This window comes from Oncorhynchus tshawytscha, linkage group LG26 (assembly GCF_018296145.1).
Source record: "Oncorhynchus tshawytscha isolate Ot180627B linkage group LG26, Otsh_v2.0, whole genome shotgun sequence".
NCBI classification, from domain to species: Eukaryota; Metazoa; Chordata; class Actinopteri; order Salmoniformes; family Salmonidae; genus Oncorhynchus; species Oncorhynchus tshawytscha.
The window spans coordinates 41,183,089-41,205,966 of NC_056454.1; the positions used below are offsets into that span (position 1 = coordinate 41,183,089).

The 22,878-nt window shown below is 40.3% G+C and overlaps 1 protein-coding gene across 1 annotated transcript in view; it reads right to left on the reverse strand.

Annotated features, from left to right (window-relative positions):
* Positions 1–22,878, reverse strand: part of LOC112225644 (parathyroid hormone 2 receptor-like) — an 83,165-nt gene that overhangs the window by 9,765 nt on the left and 50,522 nt on the right. The window contains exons 8-10 of the mRNA XM_024389767.2: positions 15,673–15,733; positions 10,112–10,178; positions 1,307–1,401 (exon numbers count right to left, since the gene is read on the reverse strand). Of these exons, the coding sequence (XP_024245535.2) occupies positions 1,307–1,401; positions 10,112–10,178; positions 15,673–15,733 (223 nt within the window). The remainder of the gene's footprint in view (positions 1–1,306; positions 1,402–10,111; positions 10,179–15,672; positions 15,734–22,878) is intronic.

Consider the following 22,878-nt stretch of genomic DNA (forward strand, 5'->3'; position numbering starts at 1 on the left):
TGGATTCAGCCATGACAATCTCACCAACAACTCCCTGTTTAGTAAACAGGGTGTCACATGTCACAGATGGCCATCAGTCATGTCACATTTGCAAAATTCTGCTTTCCTCACCTGTGGTTCTTCCCCTCAGATCTGATCTGTATTGATGATCTATCTAAACAATCTCCCGATCCATCAGTGAAAATGCCAATAAACAACGAAACCTACTGGTAATTATTAAGCATTTATAAATGGCCTGCAGGCAGACGTCAGATGGGAAAATGGTGTAAATGGCACACTTAGTTAAGATGGGAGCGTGCCTCCCTCATATCTGTCATCATCATTCATGCTACAGGCCAGTGAACACGACTGACGCCCACAGCAGGGTTGACAGTCTCCTGCAGGGTAATGTTCTCCTGGTCTGTAAGGTGACTCAGACGCTGGTGTGTGTGTGTACAAATGTGCATGTGTGTGCCTGTGTGTGTGTGTGTGTGTGTGTGTGTGTGTGTGTGTGTGTGTGTGTGTGTGTGTGTGTGTGTGTGTGTGTGTGTGTGTGTGCGTGCGTTGTATAACTGTTATTAAGCCTAGCAGAGTGACGTGGGGCTTCGACCCTGGTGGAAACACTCTGGATCAGTCCCGTATGGCACTCTATTCACGTTATAGTGCACTACTTTAGACCAGAGCCCTATGGGTCGTATTCAAAAGCAGTGCACTAAATAGGGAACACTAGGGGTGAGATTTGAGATGCATCCTCTGAATGAACCTCGGAATAACTCTCACCTCCCCAACACGCAGCCCTATCATTACAGAGGCTTTCAACATCCACTATGGATGTTGTTCAGTAGCATCATGGGTAATTGCAGATAGAAAATAATACCTACTAATATGTGCTTTTGTGTATGTTTTATGGTGTTTCATCCCACTTTGAAACGATAACGAAGCACAGAGGACATTTCAGACCGAACATAAATTCTAAGCTAGTGGCAAGACATTTCGCACCCAAGACAAGATGTACACCCATATCAAGTCATTGTTAAAAGGGAACATTAAAGGAAGTACTAAAGTTAAGAGCACAAGAGGCAGTCTGAATATAGTTGTGTATATAATTTGTCTATAACCTTCTGAAATGATGAGTGTTTTTTTATATCAACAATGTTCAACTCTACAGGAGAAAAAAAGGTCAAATGCCTTACTACAGTTGACTTTCAGTGTGATCAATAGACATTCAAATAACTAGTGGGTCCTCACAGAAACTAGTGGGTCCTCACAGAAACTAGTGGGTCCTCACAGAAACTGGTGGGTCATCTTTTGCCATCTTTTTACCCACCTGTACTGTTTTCTTGTGTCGTATCTCCCTGCGTTGGTCTCCCTGATCTTTGTTGCCAGCACTCGCACAATGTTCACAAAAAGGATAAAATTCAGCTGAAAAGACAATTGGAAAAAAAAATCTAATTAGCTGAACCAGATATAATAGACACGTGATTGCAGAGAGTACAAGTATTCCCTCATTTCTTTAATCTCCTCACTTCTCTAATCTCCTCTCAATTCTATCTCAAAAGCCCATCTTCTTAGCACTTAATATCTCTTCACAATCCATTGAGAGATAACATGGGCTTGACTGTATGTTGATATATGATATAGAGTTGAGTAGGTTACTTTCTAAATGTAATCAGTTACAGTTACACATCCAATATTGCAACCAGTAACCTGTCCATAATTGTAATCAAAACTCAGTAATGTAATCTGATTACTTTCAGTTACTTTCCTCTTAAAAGGCATAAGAAGAGGACAAAAACGTTCCATAAAATTCATTTGCTGTGATGGAACAAACTTAAATTTGCACCTTATTTAAATGCTGAATTGAATGTCATTGAGAAAATAGAAAGGTTTCTTATTAACATATTTTCCTGCAAAAATCCTTTCTGAATTAAAAAGTAATCCAAGAAGTAATCATCTAGTTTTACGAAGGTATCTGTATTCTGATTACAATATTTTTCACTGGTAACATAACTGATTACGGTTAAGAAAAAAAGTAATCCATTACATGTAATCAGTTACTCACGAACCCTGATGATAGACCATACAGTGCCTGGACATGTGAAAACACAGGTTCTATCTACCATGGTCTATCAATGAATCAAGCAATTCAGTACAAGTATGAGTTATAGAACTCCAAATGTAATATAATAAGAGACTACAGGCTTTGAAATGGGGCTCAAGGAGGATTACGAGTATTGAGAGGGCATTCGATTTTAAACTCGTCATTTTTGCCTGACTCATATACAGAATCAGGTCATTGTTCATGAAGAATGATCGAGTCTCTCTGAGGAACACCTCAGCGACGGGTGAAAATGGCATGATGAAAAGTATTAATTTTGAGACGTGTGGCAATCAGTTGAATGCCTTTTGCCTCAGTATAATGAATTAATTTAAAAAATGCAAATGGGACGTTTACATATTTAGGCTTTCATTCTGACAGAGGGCTCTTAGAATGGGGCTCCTAATGGAACTCAACATCCATTAAACAACCTGTCACTTTGTATGAGGAAACCATGACAACATGAATACAGAATACATTAAAACCATGACAATGAATACAGAATACATTAAAACCATGACAATGAATACAGAATACATTAAAACCACAACAATATGAATACATTAAAACCACAACAATATGAATACATTAAAACCACAACAATATGAATACATTAAAACCACAACAATATGAATTACATTAAAACCACAACAATATTAATACAGAACATACAAAAACACAAGACAATAGTCAGTTACACAACTGAATGCCTTCCGCATTTAACCCAACCCCTCTGAATCAGAGAGGTGCGGGGGGCTGCCATAATTGACATCCACGTCTTCGGCGCCCGGGGAACAGTGGGTTAACTGCCTTGTTCAGGGGCATCACGACAGATTTTTACCTTGTCAGCTCGGGGATTGGATCCAGAAACCTTTCGGTTACTAGTCGGTATGCTAGACGCACTAGGCCCCCTGCACCCCCGTCAATTTGAATGCAGAATAGGTTAAAAAAGGTAGTCCCATCTCAGAGTGATGGGTTATTGTGCCATCCATTGCAGTGGGAACAGAATTGCTATGGATGGCATTTTAATTTTGTAATCTCAACCATATCACTGAAAGACATCCCATTCATGAGGAGTAAATATGTGACTTATGACATCTGACAAGAAAACTCTATAACTGACTTTCATTCAAATATTCAACTAATCCAAATGTTTTACTAAATATTCAACTAAGCCTTCTCTCTGGACCATAATTAAATGAGCGTAAATCTGCTTATTAGCCTAACTGCATCGTTGGATGGAAAGCTTGGAGACCCAGACGTCTATCAAAACAGATATGATCTTATTACCAATCTCAACCTCAAGAGTTCCTTCCAGCCTTCTAGCCAGTTTCCAGGTGGAGTTTCCATGTGTGAGTTTCCAGGTGGAGTTTCTAGGTGCATCCCAAATGTCACCCTATTTAAAAAGGGGATAGGGTGCCAATTGCGACTCAACCCTCACATCTTATTCATCCCACCTAACGTATAGATTCAGATCATCCTCAGATCCCAATGACTTCATCATACTCCTCCATATGAAATCAATGTTAATGTACACATTCCCTCCGATTTCCGTTCGGTCTCAGACCAAAATCAGTGTAATTATACACATTCCCTCAAGGCTCTGACCCAAAAGGAACAGAGCTGAACTGAGGAGAGGAAAGCTTCTTGTTTTAAGATAGTCACTCATACCATGGATCATTTTGCTATTTGATTTTGAATTTTAAGAATACTTAATGTATATAAAAAATTATAAGTTTGGCCTTTACTACTATAGCCCATAGAAATGTATTCAATAACACAATCATAAATGGCAAAAAATCATAAGGTTTTGAAGTGTGTGTCCTACATCTAGGAGATATAAGAAAGATCAGGAAGTGTTTTTGTTTTTGTTGGCACAAAACTACCTCCGTACTTCTATTAATTTGTTTGGGTTACCTTCAGATGAGCCCCGTGACACTTGTGGGGGTCGTGACACTTGTGGAGGGTCGTAGAGCAAAACAGAGAACACCATTGTGTTCGTGAGAGTCTTCCCTTTTTACAGGGTCATATTAGTTCAGCCTGGTCTCATAGACTAGACGTAACATAGTACATACTGTATAAATCCGGGACACTCAAATTAGTATGATATGTTACATTTGAAGTGGTTTAAGACAGATGGTTATTTAAGGCAAAAACAAAAGTAGTGGCCTCCCTGGTGGCTCAGTGGTCTAATGCACTGCATCGCACTTGCTAGCTGTGCCACTAGAGATCCTGGTTCGTGACTGGGCGACGCATGGGGAGGCGCACAATTGGCCCAGCGTCATCCGGGTTAAGAGAGGGTTTAGCAAGTCGCCAGATCTACAGTGTTTCCTTCAACACATTGGTGCGGCTGGCTTCCGGGTTAAGAAGCAGTGCGACTTGGCTGGGTTGTGTTTCGGAGGACACACGGCTCTCGACCTTCGCCTCTCCCGAGTCCGTACGGGAGTTGCAGCGATGGGAAAAGACTGTAACTACCACTTGGATACCACAAAATTGGGGATAAAGAAAGTAGGGTGGTTGGGAGTTTGAATCTCATCTGGGACATTTTTAGACCATTCTCAACTTTTCAACTACTTTTTAGCTACTTTGTAACTACTTAGCATGTTAGTTAACCCTTCCCCTAACCCTAAGCTTAACCCTAACTCCAAACCCTAACCCCTAGCCTAGCTAACTTTAGCCAGCTAGCTTTCATTAGCCACCTAGCTAAAATTCGTAACATATCATACGTTTAGCAAATTCGTAACATATTGTAACATAACATATATTACGAATTGTAATTGATAACTTATCATACAAAATGGGTGATGGATATCCACAAATTAATACATACCATATGAAACTTAACATATCATCCTAAATGTAGTGTCTCGGATTTACATAAAGAATAATCCGAAATGCTCTGCGACCCGAGTTGATTAGTTTGTAGCCCAAAAGGTGTGGACGATGTTGTTCATGAGAGACATTTGTCCATAGTGTGGTCAAACTGTACGGTCGTTTTCGTGAGAAGACCAATTTTCTGGGTGTCTCATGGTGTGACAAACACCGCTATAGCTTGGCCACCTTCCACTGCAGATGCGGAAAGCCGACAGGAAAGCCGTCAGGAAAGCCAACAGAGGCGGATGCCCTGGATTGAGACATAGCCCATGCCATCTCTAGCTTAAATTGATGGATTTTGATGGGGATTTTTTATTATGTTACTTAGATTGACACACAGGATTTTTGGAGAATTCAATCATTCCTATTTTTTATATGAATAAAATGTTGCATTTTGACCCTCGGCGCAACCTCTGTGACTTCTAGGAAGATTTTAACCCACTTAACCCCAAATGTCTCCAAAGGTTCACGGTCACTGTAAAGCCCTAGTTATGTTGTTGCTTTCACAAAGTAATTTCTGAAGATTATTATTTATTTAATGTGATTAGTAATTAATTTACGTCTGTCCCTTATTTTAAGGTAAACCCTGTTACGTGAACTGAGCTCTCACTTTAATATGTGACTTATTTCAGGAAACTAGGCCTATGTCACACGTCACTACTTCACATGAGAGTCATTTGAACGTAAACTTTATTTTTATATCAAAATGTGTTTTCTTGGCAGAAATTCCTTCTGGAATGTTCATGTGCTTTAATAACAAACTTCTATGCCATCTGTAAATACGAATACAATTTTAAATTGCGAGCCTAGTTGGTTTAGCCACAGAAAAAGTCAGCAACCTTCCCATTAGCCATGATTGGATGAGATAATGAGTGGGCTGGACATGCCAAGAGATCAATTTCAGAAATCATTGGAATTAGAGTATGATCGCTAAGGAGATGGATAAAACACCTGTCTCCGGATTACATCTTCAAACTAAGGCCAACCATGGCATCTGTGACAGAGACGGAGAAGCGTCCATCCATGTATACGGGTAAGATAGTCTAGCTAGCTACATTTTCAGATATTACACATTTCTAATTTAGTCAGAAAGTTGTTTTCATTTCAAGTTAAAGTGTACTGGTAATGAGACGTGTATGATCTGTGTAGTAATATTATTCATATATCAGAGCCATTTGCTTTGCTAGTTTTAGCCTAATGTTAGCTAGCTGACATTGAACCTGGTTGGTTAGTTTCCTGCAGATTTATGCAGTGTAGTCATGAGTTGGGATTATGGTTATTTTTTAGCTAGCTAGCTACATGTCTTAACAAAAGACTCCACTATCCAAGTGACCATTTCAATAGAATGTTCATGATGTCAATGCATCAACTGTTAATAGACGTAGCTGGTGAATTCGCTCTGGCTATCTACTCCGATTTCAGAGCACTCTCGTCTGAGTGTGCCAGAGCGCAGAAGTAACTGACAAATTTATGAAAAAAATAAGGAAAAAAAACGCTCAACACCTGTTGAATATGGCCGGTGGCAGTAAATGTTGGCAAAAAAAGCGTAATTAAATTGTTGCCAGCAGCACAGTTGCATTCACCAACGCTCTGGATAACATACAAATAGCCTAACCAGCTCTGCTAGGGTATGTAAAAAGGTCAGAGTGAGCTGTTCTCTCATTTGTGTCTGGAAGTAGCTAGCAAGCTAGCCACCGTTAGCCAGTTAGCTTGTGTGTTTGACTGCTTGTTGTTTGGACAGAACGCTTGGTTCAACCCTACTGGCTAGAGCGTCCAGTGTGCCCTCTGAATGCTCCGAGAGCGAAACACTGAATTTACAAACGGACAATCTGACAAAGCTCTGAGTTTAGATTAAGAGGGTGTGAACGATGCTGAATGGGTGCAGACAAAGAAGAGCTCTCCAGTTCGTGTAACAAAAACATTCAAAGGCCATTTTCTCAAAAGTGAGTTTACAAGTTTATCAACTTTCAAAGCAGAATGACTTTCCCATTCTTCCTCAACTGTAGTGTATGACATACAATTTTCTAGCTCCGAGTCTCTACTTTTATCCAATGTAAAAAACACAATCTAATTTTGCTACATAAGACCGAATCGAGCGGGTTGGTCATATATGGTGAACCTATTCCTTTTTAAATAGATACATTTTTTAAGGAAACATTGATCATCTAATAGTCAAATCATAGTGTAAAAGCAGGGGAGCTGGCTCAACTCTTTTTGGCCGTTTGTTTGTGTTTTGTGCTGGTAAACTGAGTGGGTTGAGCGTAACATGTCAACCCTGTTATAGATCAACAGGCTATAAAATGTCTTAACAATTGTCTTTTTTTTTGCATTCAATTGTGGTCCTTGATCCACATAATAAGCTTCCATTCTCCTGTCACAAGCAGATTTATGACTGATTTAATATGAAATCATCCACCCTTTTATGGTCAACCCTGTTACGGTCAACCCAGCACTTAATAGGAACTTACTATAGTATTTGTTACTTAACTTCAAGGTGGGAAATGTGTTTATGAAGTTGAAAATGTGCTATTTATGACAGGATGTTAAAATGAGGTGAAATCAAGTTACACTTCTCAAAAGGCGCCGAATAGTTGGAACGACCCAAGATAAGTGTGCTTCCATATCAGTTGCTATCTCTCACATTTCCAGAGTTAACACACATACAAAGGCAGCTGGGGGCAGAGTTGAATTTTTAATCTCAATCGAAATATTTTGCCGCCGTGCAATTTTCCACTATTATCCCCAATTTTCCACAACATTATCTGATTTCAGTAATGTGAGAGAAACCCATAAACAATAAGAAGCAGACATTCATACTGTCTATCTTCCTTCAGCTTCTGAAAAGCTTGGTGATGGGTCTCTAATCTTTAGCTCCCAAGAACCCACACGCTGAGCGGTTTCATAAAATGATGAATGCTAAAATGGGTCCCCATAAGATCTAGAGCAGGACTCTACAACCTTTTCTAGCATGAAAGGTAGTTCAAAGAAATGAAACGTCGCCAGCTGCTCATTTGATTTATTTATTTCAAATAGGCACATCATTCTCCTCTACCCTGAAACTCTTCCCTGGGGCCATGGTATAGAAGAGATGTGTTCTGTCAATATACTGTTCCTGGTAATATTATGGTTAATAAACAGTATTTGGCATGACAGGCCCCATCAAATTATCTTTGTATTTTCCTAAATTCTGTTTAATCGGATTTATTTTTCCTGGTTTTAGATGTTTTTTTTTACTCTCAATATAATAATTATTCATGCAGAAACAACTAAAATGGATGTTCTGGGTCCACGTCAATGCTTAAATCACATCACTGACAAAAAAAGTAGGTCATCTGAACTAGATAATAATGAGGCAGTGGATAGACGTCAAACGGGTGTCAATATTTTCTCCCAAGGATTTGTGTATACAGTAGTTGTGACAGCAGATGGTAGTAATAACAGAGTAATAACGGATCCATGTAGGTTTGAATGGATCTGTGAATCAAATGAACAGACAACACTTACTAATCATCATGATATGAACATGACTTCAGTAACTAATCATCATGATATGCACATGCCTTCAGTAACTAATCATCATGATATGCACATTCCTTCAGTAACTAATCATCATGATATGCACATGACTTCAGTAACTAATCATCATGATATGCACATTCCTTCAGTAACTAATCATCATGATATGCACATGACTTCAGTAACTAATCATCATGATATGCACATGACTTCAGTAACTAATCATCATGATATGCACATGCCTTCAGTAACTAATCATCATGATATGCACATGACTTCAGTAACTAATCATCATGATATGCACATGACTTCAGTAACTAATCATCATGATATGCACATTCCTTCAGTAACTAATCATCATGATATGCACATGACTTCAGTAACTAATCATCATGATATGCACATGACTTCAGTAACTAATCATCATGATATGCACATGCCTTCAGTAACTAATCGTAATACACAGTGTGCAAAACATTAGTAGCACCTTCCTAATATTGAGTCGCACACTTTGCATCGTCGTACTACATCTCCTGCCTCTCTGGCCTCTGGTGTTCGCCATGGTAACATGGTAAACAAGGTCATCAGAAGACATCTGAACTCATGTTGTCCCTGTCTTTCATTAGATGCTGCTTATCACTTTGTCTGGAGGTACAGAACCAGTCAAAAGTTTGGACACAACTACTCATTCGAGGGCTTTTCTTTATTTTTTTTACAATTTTCTACATTGTATAATAATAGTGAAGACATCAAAACTATGAAATAACACATATGGAATCATGTAGTAACTGAAAAACTGTTAAACAACTCAAAATATATTTTATATTTGAGAATCTTCAAAGTAGTCACCCTTTGCCATGACGACAGCTTTGAACACTCTACCCTTGAATGAGTAGGTGTGTCCAAAACTTTGACTGGTACTTTACATATTAGTGAAAATGTTGTTGGTATTTTTCCGGTAATGATATTATTAGACCTTCGATTGTGGGTGTTGACTGGTAAATAATTGATGGGATCCTCAGATAAGCACATTCACGCACAAACATACATACACAGCCACATTCACGCACAAACATACATACACAGCCACATGAATGCACAAACATACATACACAGCCACATTCACGCACAAACATACATACACAGCCACATGAATGCACAAACATACAGACAAACAGCCACATTCACGCACAAACATACATACACAGCCACATGCATAAAAATAAAACATACTTTACACAGCCACATTCAGTGCACAAACATACGGTAATGATATTACAGACCTTCATGTGGGTGTTGACTGGCAAAACATTGATGGGACACAGATAAGCACATTCACGCACAAACATACATACACAGCCACATGAATGCACAAACATACATACACAGCCACATGAATGCACAAGCACACGCACATAAGAGTGAGAGAGAGACAAAGAGCAATTATCATATGAATTGAGTTTTCGTTTCCTGCTCTGATATCTGTCTGTGTCCCTGCCACAGAGGTGTTCAGCTGTGTTATGAAACAGCGTAAAGTTAAGGGGAAAACTTCATCTACTTTTCTGTGAGGCAGCGTATCATCCTACACCAACTCTGAGACACAGACAGACTGGAGGCAGCAAGCAAAGCATTACTCTGCCTTACCCCAATGGCTGTCAGAATGGGGACTTGGTATATCCACTTAATGTTCCCAGCACTTAACTCCCAGCACCTAGAATCAATGAGAGAAAAGAAGAAGAGGAAAATAGATGGTTGAAGAAAGGCAAACCAGGAGGAATAAAGTTGGAGGGTGTGAAGTAGGGGTGATGTATCAAAACAAAGAAATGGAAAGAGAAGTGGAGGGACTGAGGGAGGGAGGGAGAGAGAGAGAGAGAGAGAGAGAGGGAGGGAGAGAGAAGTCGATCATTCCCTGGGCAGGATAATGAACTCCATTTAGAGACTCTCTCTATTCATTAAAGTGACAGACAGGGCAGCTAAAGTGATCCTCTCTCCCTATTCATTACAGTGACCGACAGGGCAGCTAAAGAGATCCTCTCTCCCTATTCATTAAAGTGACTGACAGGGCAGCTAAAGAGATCCTCTCTCCCTATTCATTAAAGTGACCGACGGGGCAGCTAAAGAGATCCTCTCTCCCTATTCATTACAGTGACACACAGGGCAGCTAAAGATCCTCTCTCCCTATTCATTACAGACACAGGGCCTAAAGAGATCTCTCCCTATTCATTACAGTGACCACAGGGCAGCTAAAGAGATCCTCTCTCCCTATTCATTACAGTGACACACAGGGCAGCTAAAGAGATCCTCTCTCCCTATTCATTACAGTGACACACAGGGCAGCTAAAGAGATCCTCTCTCCCTATTCATTACAGTGACACACAGGGCAGCTAAAGAGATCCTCTCTCCCTATTCATTACAGTGACACACAGGGCAGCTAAAGAGATCCTCTCTCCCTATTCATTACAGTGACCACAGGGCAGCTAAAAGATCCTCTCTCCCTATTCATTACAGTGACACACAGGGCAGCTAAAGAGATCCTCTCTCCCTATTCATTACAGTGACACACAGGGCAGCTAAAGAGATCCTCTCTCCCTATTCATTACAGTGACCGACAGGGCAGCTAAAGAGATCCTCTCTCCCTATTCATTAAAGTGACCGACAGGGCAGCTAAAGAGATCCTCTCTCCCTATTCATTACAGTGACCGACAGGGCAGCTAAAGAGATCCTCTCTCCCTATTCATTAAAGTGACCGACAGGGCAGCTAAAGAGATCCTCTCTCCCTATTCATTACAGTGACACACAGGGCAGCTAAAGAGATCCTCTCTCCCTATTCATTACAGTGACACACAGGGCAGCTAAAGAGATCCTCTCTCCCTATTCATTACAGTGACACACAGGGCAGCTAAAGAGATCCTCTCTCCCTATTCATTACAGTGACACACAGGGCAGCTAAAGAGATCCTCTCTCCCTATTCATTACAGTGACACACAGGGCAGCTAAAGAGATCCTCTCTCCCTATTCATTACAGTGACACACAGGGCAGCTAAAGAGATCCTCTCTCCCTATTCATTACAGTGACACACAGGGCAGCTAAAGAGATCCTCTCTCCCTATTCATTACAGTGACCGACACGGCAGCTAAAGAGATCCTCTCTCCCTATTCATTACAGTGACCGACAGGGCAGCTAAAAAGATCCTCTCTCCCTATTCATTACAGTGACACACAGGGCAGCTAAAGTGATCCTCTCTCCCTATTCATTACAGTGACACACAGGGCAGCTAAAGAGATCCTCTCTCCCTATTCATTACAGTGACCGACAGGGCAGCTAAAGAGATCCTCTCTCCCTATTCATTACAGTGACCGACAGGGCAGCTAAAGAGATCCTCTCTCCCTATTCATTACAGTGACCGACACGGCAGCTAAAGAGAGCCTCTCTCCCTATTCATTACAGTGACCGACAGGGCAGCTAAAGAGATCCTCTCTCCCTATTCATTACAGTGACCGACAGGGCAGCTAAAGAAACATCCACTGAGTTCCATCAGGACCAATGGCAAAGGCTATGTCTGCCTACCCATTCATTGTGAGAATATGTTTTGTTTATTCAGTCAGTATTTGAGCAAGATTTGTTACCCTCTATTTGAGCACACTTAATCCAGTTATGGGTGTTTGCTTCATGATTTGCAAAGAGAGCAGCTCTGAAAATAGAATACCCATCCAAAGAGAAGGATTCATCCCGGGAACCGAGGGAGATTCTGGATGGACATTCTGTTAACATGATTTGGGAGGTTTTTGGTCACACATTAGATAGGAACCCGTTGGAGGACAGAGAGTCTGCATTTGTCAAATTTTCCCTCCAAGGATCTGCCACATTTAGGTATGATAGCTAGCCATAATTTGAATGTGCAGGCGATGGAGGTTAGTATTCAGTGCTGGCATATAATGTGTTTTATGCACTAGGCTTTAATTAAGAAGTGTGTGATTTGCACAGCAGTATGTCCCAAATGGAGAGAGCTAACCATGGAGGGAGTTGTACATGACTGATGATGATTCCTTAATGTAGTGTTAACTTGTTATGTACATAATGCTACGTCTGATAATGCTACATCTGATAATGCTACATCTGACAAATGCTACATCTGTTAATGCTATATCTGATAATGCTACATCTAACAAATGTCACATCTGACAAATGCTACATCTGATAATGCCACATCTGATAATGCTACATCTAACAAATGCTACATCTGATAATGCTACATCGGATAATGCTACATCTAACAAATGCTACATCTAACAAATGTTACATCTGATAATGCCACATCTGATAATGCTAACTCTGATAATGCTACATCTGATAATCCTAAATCTGATAATGCTACATCTGACAAATGCTACATCTGACAAATGCTACATCTGATAATGTTTCATATGATAATGCTACATCTGACAAATGCTATCTCTTTCTCCAAACGTTGGCTCTTTCTCCAAACGCTGGCTCTTTCTCTAAACGCTGGCTCTTTCTCCAAACGCTGGCTCTTTCTCCAAACACTAAATCTTTCTCCAAACGCTGGATCTTTCTACAAATGCTGACTCTCTCTTAAGGTTGCTTCCTGAGAGGATAATTGAGGTAAAACACTTAAAGGCAGCTTAATGGAATACTGTAGAGAAGGTGCAATAGAAAGAGAGAGAGAGAAAAGAGAGAACTGCAAGCAAGCCCAGGGTCTCACCATTCAGGCTTTCACACAGTGTACCCATCCTGAATACCTGATGAAATGAACCCTGGGAACAACTTTTCAGCACCAGATTCAACAGGCAACCGACCAAATCATCCCCAAAATCATCACAAGGCAACCCACCAAATCATCCCTGAGAGGAGAGTATGCTCCTCCGTCTACCGCCCCCTTAGTTTATCCTTACAGTGTTTTGGTGCAGAAGAGACCTGCTGCTGCCTCCAGTGCATAGTACAAGCCACTAATAGGAAGTCAAATCACTACCATTACCAAGTACTTAACACCCATATTACAATTAAATCATGTTACCTAGCCAGCAGATTGGTCTGGTACTGTACATTTGATGATTTACAGTTCCTTCAGAGCATTCAGACCCCTTGACTTTTTCCACATTTTATTAGGTTACAACCTTATTCTAAAATGTATTAAATAATCCCCCCACCTGATACATTTACACATAATAACCCATAATGACAAAGCCAAAATAGGTTTTTAGATATTTTTGCAAATGTATTACAAATTAAAAAAACGGAAATATTACATTTACATAAGTATTCAGACGCTTTACTCGTTACTTTGTTGAAGCACCTTTGGCAGCTATTGCAGCATCGAGTCTTCTTGGGTATGACGCTACAAGCTTGGCACAACTGTATTTGGGGAGTTTCTCCCATTCTTCTCTGCAGATCCTCTCAAGCTCTGTCGGGTTGGATGGGGAGTGTTGCTGCACAGCTATTTTCAGGTTTCTCCAGAGATGTTAGATCGGGTTCAAGTCCAGGCTCTGGCTGGGCCACTCAAGGACATTCAGAGACTTGTACCTAAGCCACTCCTGCATTGTCTTGGCTGTGTGTTTAGGGTCGTTGTCGTGTTGGAAGGTGAACCTTTGCCCCAGTCTGAGTTCCTGAGCTCTCTTGAGCAGGTTTTCATCAAGGATCTCTCTGTACTTTTCTCCGTTCATCTTTGCCTCGATCCTGACTAGTCTCTAGGTGCCTGCCGCTGAAAAACATCTCCACATCATGATGCTGCCACCATCATTCTTTACCGTAGTGATGGTGCCAGGTTTCTTCCAGTGAGGCTTGGCATTCAGGCCAAATAGTTCAATCTTGGTTTAATCAGACCAGAGAATCTTGTTTCTCATGGTCTGAGACTCTTTAGAGGGCTGTCGTGTGCCTTTAACTGAGGAGTGGCTTCTGTCTGGCCACTCTACCATAAAGGCCTGACTGGTGGAGTGCTGCAGAGATGGTTGTCCTTCTGGAAGTTTCTCCCATCTCCACAGACGAACTCTAGAGCTCTGTCAGGGTGACCATTGGATTCATGGTCACTTCCCTGACCAAGGCCCTTCTCAACCGATTGTTCAGTTCGGCCGGAAGAGCCTTGGGGGTTCCAAACTTCTTTCATTTAAGAATGATGGACACCACTGTGTTTTTGGGGACCTTCAATGCTGCAGACATTTTTTGGTACCCTTTCCCAGATCTGTGCCTCGACACAATCCTGTCTCGGAACTCTACGGAATTCCTTTGACCTCATGGCTTGTTTTATGCTCGGACATGCACTGTCAACTGTGGGACCTTGTATAGACAGGTGTGCACCTTCCAAATCATGTCCAATCAACTGAATTTACCACAGGTGGACTCCAATCAAGTTGTAGAAACATCTCAAGGATGATCAATGGAAACAGGATGCACCTGAGCTCAATTTCAAGTCTCATAGCAAAGGGTCTGAATACTATTGTAAATAAGGAATGTCTGTTTAATATGTTTAATACATTTGCAAAAATTCAAAAATGTGTTTTTGTTTTGTCATTATGGGCTATTGTGTGTAGATTTCTAAGGATTTTAATTTAAAAAAAACATTTTTTTAGAGTAAGGCTGTAACGTAATAAATTGTGGAAAAAGTCAAGGGGTTTGAACACTGTACATCATAAAATCAACAGTCTTTTGATTGATCCAAAAAATGATGCTGGTACAAATGCTCAGACCGACAGACAGTATAATGATCTAATAAGCTATGAAACGGAGGTAGCTTAAATCTATTCACTATGGTTATGTTATTTTAAATTGCTTTATGTAGAAATATGTGAGTAAAGTAAAATAGAGGTAAAGAAACACATGCGCAGAGTGTGATCCGCACATGCTCAGGAGCGTCGGAATCTTTAGTTTGGAGAAAAAAAGTACAGGAAGAATTGGATCCGCAGTCACGGCATAATTTAAATGTATTCATGATGTTGAATAGCTTAATGTTTTGAATCACAATTAACTGGAGGAGGAGAGATGGTGCTCTTGATACGGTCATTCTACATAAATCCATATTTATACAGAGCATAATTATGAAGAGCAGGGGGGTGATAAAGGAGGCATGACAAGGTGCTTGAGAGGTCCATAGCTGGAGGATTCCATCTGGTGAGCAGATAATTGGGGATAGCTATTAGATATTTATACATAAAGCATCTGCATATTGAATGTGGACTAGGTTCTCACTCACCTTCCATCTGCTAGTGTTGCCCGGACAACTGCCCATGCTGCCACGAACAGAGCTGGAACACCTGGAATTGGAATGATGAAAAGAACAGCAGCTTCCTACAAATGTTCTAAACACTAATTAAATAGAGCACCCGGGCCCTAACATAACGAAATTACTTAATTGCTTGTTTTCTATTGAATTTGTGTTATTCCTTTTTTCATAACTATGTTGTTGCATTTTTCTGTTCCTATGTAACAGCTCACTAATAACAGCTGCAATAGCACAGGAACAGGCTAGTTAGACAAAAAAAATAGTTTTTCAATCCAGAAATAGCTCTCTGAGACAGCATAAACTTTGAATACAGGATAATTGAGTGGGTTGATTTTGTTTTGCTAAAATGTGTTTTTAAGAGTCAGCTAGCTACAAAGCAGGAAGTTGTGAATCGTAATCAACAGACGTGGCTCTCTCCCCGTTAGAGCTGAAAAATATGAGTGAGGACAACTCAACTCCAAACTCGGGGTGTGGTGTCAGGAAAACAACCTCAGGAGGCTAAAGAAATTTGGCTTGTCACCTAAAACCCTCACAAACTTCTACAGATACACAATCAAGAGCATCCTATCGGGCTGTATCACAGCCTGGTACGGCAACTGTACCGCCCTCAAATGCAAGGCTCTCCAGAAGGTAGTGCGGTCTGCACAACGCATCAACGCGGACACACTACCTGCCCTCCAGGACACTTACAGGACACTTATGTCACAGGAAGGCCAAAAATAGCAACGACCTGAGCCACTGCCTGTTCACCCCGATATCATCCAGAAGGCGACGTCAGTACAGGTGCATCAAAGCTGGGATGGAAAGACTGAAAAACAGCTTCTATCTCAAGGTCATCAGACTGTTAAACAGCCATCACTAACATAGAGAGGCTGCTGCCAACATACAGACTCAAATCACTGGCCACTTTAATAAATGGATTTAATAATGGTATCTCTCGTCACTTTAAATAATGCCACTTTAATAATGTTTACATATCCTACATTACTCATCTCATATTTACTGTATATACAGTATTTTAAACAACAATTGTATTTTTTCCTATGCCACACGGCCATCGCGCATCCATACAAATATATGTATTTATTTCACCCCGTTACATTGTCTGTATAAGGTAGTCGTTGTGAATGTGTTAGATTATTTGTTAGGTATTACTGCACTGTCGGAACTAGAAGCACAAGCATTTTGCTACACTCGCATTAACATCTGCTAACCATGTGACATTTTTATTTTATTTTATTTGACACCATCACACCTCCTCCTCCATGCTTCACGGTAGGAACCACACATGCTGCGATCACCTACTCTGAGTCTCACAAAGACACGGCTGTTGGAACCAAACATTTCAAGTCAGACCAAAAGGACAGATTTCCACCGGCCTAATGTCCATTGCTCGTGTTTCTTGGCCCAAGCAAGTCTCTTCTTCTTATTGGTGTTCTTTAGTAGTGGTATCTTTGCAGTAATTTGACCATGAAGGCCTGATTCACGCAGTCTCCTCTGAACAGTTGATGTTGAGATGTGTCTGTTACTTAAACTCTGTGAAGCATTTATTTTGCCTACAATCTGAGGTGCAGTTAACTCTAATGAACTTATCCTCTGCATCAGAGGTAACTCTGGGTCTTCCTTTCCTGTGGCGGTCCTCATGAGAGCCAGTTTCATCATAGAGCTTGATGTTTTTTGCGACTGCACTTGAAGAAACATTCAAAGTTCTTGAAATGTTCTGAATTGACTGACCTTTATGTCTTAAAGTAATGATGGACTGTTGTTTCTCTTTGCTTATTTGAGCTGTTCTTGCCATAATATGGCCTTGCTCTTTTACCAAATAGGGCCATCATCTGTATACCACCCTACCTTGTCACAACACAACTGATTGGCTTAAACGCATTAAGAAGGAAAGAAATTCCACAAATTAACTTTTAACAAGGCACACCTGTTTACTGAAATGAATTCCAGGTGACTACCTCATGAAGCTGGTTGAGAAAATGCCAAGAGTGTGCAATGCTTTCATCAAGGTAAAGGGTGGCTACTTTGAAGAATCTCAAATATATTTTGATTTGTTTAACAATTTTTTGGTTACTACATGATTCCATATGTGTTATTTCATAGTTTTGATGTCTTCACTATTATTCTGTAACGAAAATAGGAAAATAGTAGAAAAAAAATAAAGCAAAACCCTTGAATGATTAGGTGTGTCCAAACTTTTGACTGGTACTGTATAATGTATATATATATATATATATATATATATATATATATATATATATATATATATATATATATATATATATATATTTACATATACTTCTATACACATTAGTCATCATAGATTGGTGTACAAAAACAAAACACAAATTGATAGCTGAGCAGTATAAAAATATGCAATGTTTGTTGTCCATAAATCATATATTACTGTGATATATACAGTTGAAGTCGGAAATTTACATACACTTAGGTTGGAGTCATTAAACTCGTTTTTCAACCACTCCACAAATTTCTTGTTAACAAACAAAGTCTGTTTCATCCTTGGGAGTAATTTCCAAACGCCTGAAGGTACCACGTTCATCTGTACAAACAATTGTATGCAAGTATAAACACCATGGGACCACGCAGCCGTCATACCACTCAGGTAGGAGACGCATTCTGTCTCCTAGAGATGAACGTAATTTGGTGTGAAAGGTGCAAATAATTCCCAGAACAACACCAAAGAACCTTGTGAAGATGCTGGAGGAAACAGGTACAAAAGTATCTATGTCCACAGTAAAATGAGTCCTATATCGACATAACCTGAAAGGACGCTCAGCCAGGAAGAAGCCACTGCTCCAAAACCGCCATAAAAAAACTAGACTACGGTCTGCAACTGCACATGGGGACAAAGATTGTGTTTTTTGGAGAAATGACCTCTGGTCTGATGTAGCAGAAATAGAACTGTTTGGCCATATTGACCATCGTTACGTTTGGAGGAAAAAAGGGGAGGCTTGCAAGCTGAAGAGTACCATCCGAACCGTGAAGCAAGGGGGTGGCAGCATCATTTTGTGGGGGTGCTTGGCTGCAGGAGGGACTGGTGCACTTCACAAAATAGATGGCATCATGAGGACAGAAGATTATGTGGAATATTGAAGCAACATCTCAAGACATCAGTCAGGAAGTTAAACATTGGTCGGAAATGGGTCTTCCAAATTGACAATGACCCCAAGCATACTTCCAAAGTTGTGGCAAATGGCTTAAGGACAACATAGTCAAGGTATTGGAGAGGCCATCACAAAGCCCAGACCTCAATCCTATAGAAAATGTGTGGGCAGAACTGAAGAAGCGTGTGCGAGCAAGGAGGCCTACAAACCTGACTCAGTTACACCAGCTCTGTCAGGAGGAATGGGCCAAAATTCACCCAACTTAATGTGGGAAGCTTGTGGAAGGCTAACCGAAACTCTTGACCCAAGTTAAACAATTGAAAGGCAATGCTACCAAATACTAATTGAGTGTATGTAAACTTCTGACCCACTGGGAATGTGATGAAAGAAATAAAAGCAGAAATAAAAAATTCTCTCTACTATTATTCTCACATTTCACATTTTAAAATAAAGTGGTGATCCTAACTGACCTAAAACAGGGAATTTTTACTAGGATTAAATGTCAGGAATGGTGAAAAACTGAGTTTAAATGTACTTGGCTAAGGTGTATGTAAACTTCCAACTTCAACTGTGTATATATATATATATATATATATATATATATATATATATATATATATATATATATATATATATATATGACTGTGTTTGCGGGTGTAAAACCATTGCACGTAAGGTAGATAACATTTTCAGAGGACAACTTTAATGTTGGTGTATTACATAAGAAAACACATTTGCATGTTTTTTACTTTAAGCAAGAAAACAAACCACTCTGCTGAATATGACCGTTCCAACATAACAACTTGTTTACTCCGACACCCTCATATTTACTTCACATAAATGTAATTACATGGTTCTCTGGGTTGACATGGATCGCAGTTGTAATTCTCTGTCTCGGCTGAGTGGCTTAACCAAAGAGACAAAATCACATTGATTGACTGTGATAGAAAGGATGGTTTGTTTCTCAGTGTGTATGTGTGTGTGTGTGTGTGTGTGTGTGTGTGTGTGTGTGTGTGTGTGTGTGTGTGTGTTTGTGTAAGTCTGTGTGTGTGCGTGTGTGTGTGTAAGTCTGTGTGTGTAAGTCTGTGTGTGTAAGTCTGTGTGTGTAAGTCTGTGTGTGTAGGTCTGTGTGCCTATGTCTATGTCTGTAAGTCTGTGTGCCTGTCTGCTTGCCAGCATGCCTGCGTTAGTCAACAAGCACCCCACAAAGTTCCCTGGGAGCGTATTTACAGCTCCTTTCGCCTGAGAAAAGTTGTTATTTTTACATCTACATTTCAAACATCTGTCATGGTCTCTGCTCTCTAACAGGAAGAACACATCAAATGAGAATGGGAGATGAATAAAAACAACATTTACCATAAGAGGGAGGGGAAGTATCAAAACAAACAAGCAAGAGTCACTGTGAGGCCGAGTGGGGAGGAGAAGAGGATGTAAGAGGATTGGGGTAGATGCTATTGATGATTGTTTTCTGAATGTGCCTCTAATACAGTGGCTGTGAGAAGAGACTACTGATACAGGGGCTGTGAGAAGAGACTACTGATACAGGGGCTGTGAGAAGAGACTACTCTAATACAGGGGCTGTGAGAAGAGACTACTCTAATACAAGAGACTACTCTAATACAGTACAGGGGCTGTGAGAAGAGACTACTCTAATACAGTGGCTGTGAGAAGAGACTACTCTAATACAGGGGCTGTGAGAAGAGACTACTCTAATACAGGGGCTGTGAGAAGAGACTACTCTAATACAGGGGCTGTGAGAAGAGACTACTCTAATACATACAGTGGCTGTGAGAAGAGACTACTGATACAGTGGCTGTGAGAAGAGACTACTGATACAGTGGCTGTGAGAAGAGACTACTGATACAGTGGCTGCGAGAAGAGACTACTCTAATACAGGGGCTGTGAGAAGAGACTAATCTAATACAGGGGCTGTGAGAAGAGACTACTCTAATACAGGGGCTGTGAGAAGAGACTAATACAGGGGCTGTGAGAAGAGACTACTCTAATACAGGGGCTGTGAGAAGAGACTACTGATACAGTGGCAGACTACTGATACAGTGGCAGACTACTGATACAGTGGCTGTGAGAAGAGACTACTTACAGTGGCTGTGAGAAGAGACTACTGATACAGTGGCTGCGAGAAGGACTACAGGGGCTGAGAAGAGAATAATAAAAGAGTGGGACTGAATAAAAAGAGTGGGAGGAAATATGCTCTACGAAATCACATTCAGCGTGTTATTGAAAAGAGGAGTTATTTCACAAAGCAGGGCATGAGTACAGTGTATGTTTGCTTATGCTCAGCTTGCTTTGTTATATGGTAATGGTAGATTTGTTTTCCTGCTGACACAGTGCTTTGTTGTATGGTGACGGTAGATTTGTCTCCCTGTGGGGACAGTGGCGTACCTTGAGTTTCTATCATGTCACCTGATTAAAGGGGTTAAGAACAGCACTGAAGTGTCCTATAAAGTCTCCTTTTGGGTCGTACAGTTAAGTGGTTTAAGAACAGCACTGAAGTGTCCTATAAAGTCTCCTTTTGGGTCGTACAGTTAAGTGGTTTAAGAACAGCACTGAAGTGTCCTATAAAGTCTCCTTTTGGGTCGTACAGTTAAGTGGTTTAAGAACAGCACTGAAGTGTCCTATAAAGTCTCCTTTTGGGTCGTACAGTTAAGTGGTTTCTAGGATCATGAAAGTAAGGATTACAATATCAATGGCTTAGTGGGAAACATTTTTTAAACATCTACCCTGTGGGTCTTACAGTAAAGGGGTTCCAAGGACAAAAGGAGCATTTGTTTTGATGAAGAACCAAAGAATGATTTAACACATTTTTTTTTAAAGAAATATAAATGAATATTAGTTCTTAAAAGAAGAACGAGACAACATCCAACAAACTTCCTAGTCTCGTATTCAATCAGCAACGTGAGACAGACGGAAAGGGAGGTCTCCTCAAGCTAAATAACCAACATCACTGTTGCCACCTGTAGATGCCAGTTCCTTCCCCCACAACACACCTACCTGAGCAACACACCTGAAACCCTGTGGTAGAACCACTATCACACTGTCTCAATGAACTCTACCCCAGTATGGTTTCAGCCCTTAAAATGGAGTCAGACACCAATAGAGGAGTTAATGGTAGGTGATCCTATAGTACTGGGGACTCATTTGGAATCTATGGAATGAGTACTTATCATCAGCAGGTGGCAAACACACATTCTTTGCAGGGTTGTTTGATGACTGGACATCATGGTGGGCTGAAGTGTGGTTCAATTAACTCTCTCTGAAGCAGGGGTCCCCAACCTTTTCTTGCATGAGAGGTACTTTGTTTTTTAAATGAATCATGTCATGAGCTACAATTCTTTTTGCTAGACATTAAATAGGCACATTCTTCTCTTCTCCACTGCAACTCTTCACCGCAGCTCTTTCTCAGGTCCTTCGTGTACTAGAGAAAGTAGTGCAGTATGTTTTATGTCAATATGGTAAAATAATGGTTCATAAACAACTCTAAGAGGGGGCTCTATAAAATCTGTGATTTTTTCCCCACCAAATTCTGTGATATTTTCCCAAATTAGGATTTTTTTTTTTCACTCTTAAAATTGTTCGTAGAGAAACAATGAAATTGTCCATGTCAATGCTGAAATCACATTTTTTGGGGGTCTGGAAGAACTAACACATTTAGATTTTTGAGTGTAATTTGTCTTTAATTGTGCATCTGACCATTTCATTGTGCATCTAGTGCATGTGGAATATGCTGCCTAATGTGCCAGTCTTTCATGGCAATGTTTGCAAATAACAAATAATAGACAGAAATAATATACTTACTAATGATATACACTACTGGTCAAAAGTTTTACAACACCTACTCATTCTAGGGTTTTTCTTTATTTTTACTATTTTATACATTGTAGAATAATAGTGAAGACATCATAACCATGAAAAGCATATGGAATCATGTAGTAACCACTCCTTCAAGACTGTTGGAATGGCATCCCAGGTGAAGCTGGTTGAGAGAATGCCAAGAGTGTGAAAAGCTGTCATCAAGGCAAAGGGTGGC